General features: G+C 56.9%; 1 protein-coding gene across 1 annotated transcript in view; it reads left to right on the forward strand.

The window, feature by feature from the left end:
• The window catches only part of SFXN5 (sideroflexin 5), a 114,993-nt gene continuing 111,321 nt past the window's right edge, over nucleotides 1-3,672 (forward strand). The window contains exon 1 of the mRNA XM_008700487.2: nucleotides 1-141. Within this exon, the coding sequence (XP_008698709.2) occupies nucleotides 40-141 (102 nt within the window). The 5' untranslated portion in view covers nucleotides 1-39. The remainder of the gene's footprint in view (nucleotides 142-3,672) is intronic.

Below are 3,672 nucleotides of genomic sequence, written 5' to 3' on the forward strand. Positions count from 1 at the left end.
ACATTTTAAAAGGGCCGGAGATTGCAGGCGTCAGTGGCCATGGCGGATACAGCGACTACAGCATCGGCGGCGGCGGCTAGTGCCGCTAACCCCTCGACCGATGCACCTCCTTTCCAGCTGGGCAAGCCCCGCTTCCAGCAGGTGAGGACCGGGCTATGGTCTGAGGGTCGGCGGGTGGCACAGGGAGGGCGAGTAAACTCCTCTCCCCAATCCCCTTTAGTCTTAGGGTCTCCGACCCGCGGCCACTGGGGAGCCTTGCAGCTATTGCCTCGGGGACCTCGGCCCCAGCCATCCCTTTCCCATTGGTGAGCAGGATGGGTGAGGACTCCCACCTTGGCTTCCTATTGGCCGCCGGTGCCGTCACTCCTCGGCTGCCCCCGCCCTCCAGCCTTTCCCGCCCGAGGCGCTCAGTGATTGGTCACTGCCGGTCGCGGCCGGGGATCTGGGGCGCCCGGGTCCGAGCGGCTTCTGCAGGGTCGCTTTGGGCTGTGCAGCCAGCCAGTCCCGCGGAAAGTTCGACTCCGGCTCTGGATGACAAGTTGGCGTGGCGGAGATCCCTTCTAACTTTCCCTGGGTGGGGACTGATATTCTTTGCGAGCTGCTGGCGGAGCTCCCGGGCAGCGTCCGCACCCCGCTGTCATGCTCCCAAGCCCTCGACCCCCAAGCCTGGTCCTCAGTGCGCGATGTTTTAGGGCCACGAGCCGAGGGGTCCTCGCAGCCCCGCGACCCCTGTCCCTTCCAGCTGGGTATTCGCTGACGCAGCGAGTCGGTCGGCTGGTGCCCTGCCGGAGATGGAACGAGGACAGGCGGGGAGAGCCGGGGTGCGGAGGAAACGCTGTGTCATCCCCTGGGGCCGCGGGCTGTAGGGAGAGTCGGCGTCCCCGGGAGTCCGCCTCAGCCCCCTCCCCCGGTGCGACCTCCGAGGCGGGTCTCTGGAACCCGGGCCCTGGCGCCGCCGAGCACTCGGCTCCGTCCGACGCGGTCGGTCTCTTCGGAGCATGGTGACAGTGGCCCTCTTACTCGGGGACCCCCGAGGGGGCGTCGCTAACTCGCCCTCGGCCACGGAGACGGGGATCGAACCCACAGGCCGGACGTGCGGCCGGGGCTGAGGGCTTGGAGGGGCCGTTCCCACGCCTCGGGCCGCCTCACACCCTCCGTCCTCCACTGCCTCCAGCGTCGAGGAGGTGGACTTTATAGAAGAAGGGCAAAGAGGCTTCGCTGAAGCGGCTTGCCTTGGGTGGGGGGCAGCGGAGGCGGACAGAAAGAAGTTTGCAGGAAGAAAGGAAATTGTACAAAGGTCGGTGCGGTGGTTTTTTGTGTTTTGTATTTTTGTTTTCTTGGTGGTGGTGCTTGTGTGGGAGAGGGACTGGTTCCAGGAAAGTAGTGCACCGAGCTTCGCTGATAATTAAGGAACTGCCCCATTCTGAGAGAATGTCCCCACTGTTTAAAAACAGGACCTTAATTCCTTTAACAAAAAATAAACCAACTCAGCATGTCAATATCCGAGGCAAGACTGGCGTCTTCCTGCCAGTATGTAGGGTGCCACCTAGAGTGAGACTGTCAGGGGTGCCTCTCCCTGGACTCCAGTGACCCTTCATTGGCTGTCCCCCTTCACCAGCCCTCCACACACATTCTACTCACTCTTCAAGGATCAGACAGGCCCACTCCTCCGGAAACACCTAGTCCTTTCTTCCCATGTGATATTACCCCTAGTGGGACCAGGTCACGACTCTCTCCTGCCCCCCTCTTTGGCCACCCCAAGTGGGATCCTTTGGGTCAGCCTTTAGTGACCGTCTGTCCTGTATTCCTCTCACACTAATGTGTGGCTACTTGTTCTCCTCAACCCTTGTGTGCATCTTTTGAGAGAAGGGGCTGATCATGCCCTTCCTTGTCTCCATCTTACCCCGAGGTGGGGCTAGACACATGGTAATGTGCTGAATAAAGGTTTGCGGGTTGTGTTTTTTTCTGGTACCTGTTCTGGGACATTCAGTTACACAACACACAGTTATTGAGACCTTCCCAGTGGCTTTAATGACTGAGGCCTTTGCTGTGCTCACAGCTGGAGCCATAAATGCACGTTTGAGATTACTCCATTCAGCCATTGCTGGTATCTCTCTCTTTGGCACCACTCTTGCGGGGTCAAAGTGTTTGTTGTATCTGCTTTGGAAGCTCCCCTCCTCCAGCATAGTGACTTGCATAAAGCACAGTGGAGGTGATTGTCCATGTTAAGGAACTTCTCTGCGCTCCCTGCCCCCCCCTGCTCCTCCCACACCACTCCCTGCTGTGCAGGCAGCCCAACTGCCACCCAGTTGACGCCCAAAAAACCTGCAGGTCTCTTGCATACTTCCCTTTCTCTCCCTCACCCTGCAAATACAACCAGAGGCCCTGTGTTTTCATCTCTTAAAACAGCTCTCAAATCCACTGGTCTCCCCTGCTGGAATCCTAGACCAAGCCCCCATTCTCTATGTCCAGAGCCATTGTGGAAGCCTAACAGGTCTCCCTGCTTCCACTCTGGCCGCCTTCCAATGCCTCCTTCTTCCACTTGGCAGTCTCAACAATGCAGGTCTGATCAGGTGACTCCCTCCCCTCCCCACCCCCACCCTTACCCCCACCACACACTTGAACATTCTCCAGTGGCTTCCCCTGTTTCTGAGATAAAGACCTCACTTTTGGAGGGGCCCCAAAGGCCCACATGCCCCCTCCCCTGCTGACCTCCTCCCCCCACAACCCTCCTTTCACCACACTAGCTGCTTTCAGCCACTTGAACCCTGAGTGGCTCATAATCCAGGGTCCAATTCCCACAGCCCACACCAGGGTCACCACCCTCAGTCCCCAGCTAGTCTCATCACTTTCTGCAAGACTGGGTGCAGAGGTCTTTCCTTACTCCCTAGTGTTGCCCCTGAGCCCTTCTTCCTTCCATCCTCCAGGGATCTCTGTGCAGGAGGGCTGGGGGGAAAGGACGTTGAGCAGTGTCAGAGGGTGGAGGAAGATGCCTTGCCTTGCTGGGCTTTGCTCTGTGACCATTTTCCTCCCCATAAGTGATGGTAATAGCCAAGCATTGTTCCAGCCTTTTTTTTTTTTTAAAGATTTTATTTATTTATTTGACAGAGAGAGACAGCCAGCGAGAGAGGGAACACAAGCAGGGAGAGTGGAAGAGGAAGAAACAGGCTCATAGCGGAGGAGCCTGATGTGGGGCTCGATCCCATAATGCCGGGATCACTCCCTGAGCCGAAGGCAGACGCTTAACCGCTGTGCCACCCAGGCACCCCTGCTCCAGCCTTTTGGCATATTGACTTATTGAATTTTGACAACTCCGTGAGGCAGATACGATTATCCCTTATGTGATAGGTGAGGAGTCTGCAGCAGACAGACAGATTAACTCACTTCCTAGGCAGTCTGGCTCCAGGTGCCTTGTTCATTTGTTTTATTAAGGTTCTCCGACTTCAGAAGTGGAGACAGCTGTCAAAGAAAGATCCAGCCGTCACTGAGCATCAAGATTTGCCCCTGTGGGACCAGCCTCGTGTCATATGTATGCCCCCAATCCCAAGCAATGAATTATTTTATTTATTTTTTAAAGATTTTATTTATTTATTTGAGAAAGCGAGAGAGTGCACCAGCAGGACTGAGGGGCAGAGGGAGAGGGAGAAGCAGGCTTCCTGCTGAGCAGGGAGG

The sequence above is a fragment of the Ursus maritimus genome, unplaced genomic scaffold (assembly GCF_017311325.1).
Source record: "Ursus maritimus isolate PB19 unplaced genomic scaffold, ASM1731132v1 scaffold_6, whole genome shotgun sequence".
NCBI classification, from domain to species: Eukaryota; Metazoa; Chordata; class Mammalia; order Carnivora; family Ursidae; genus Ursus; species Ursus maritimus.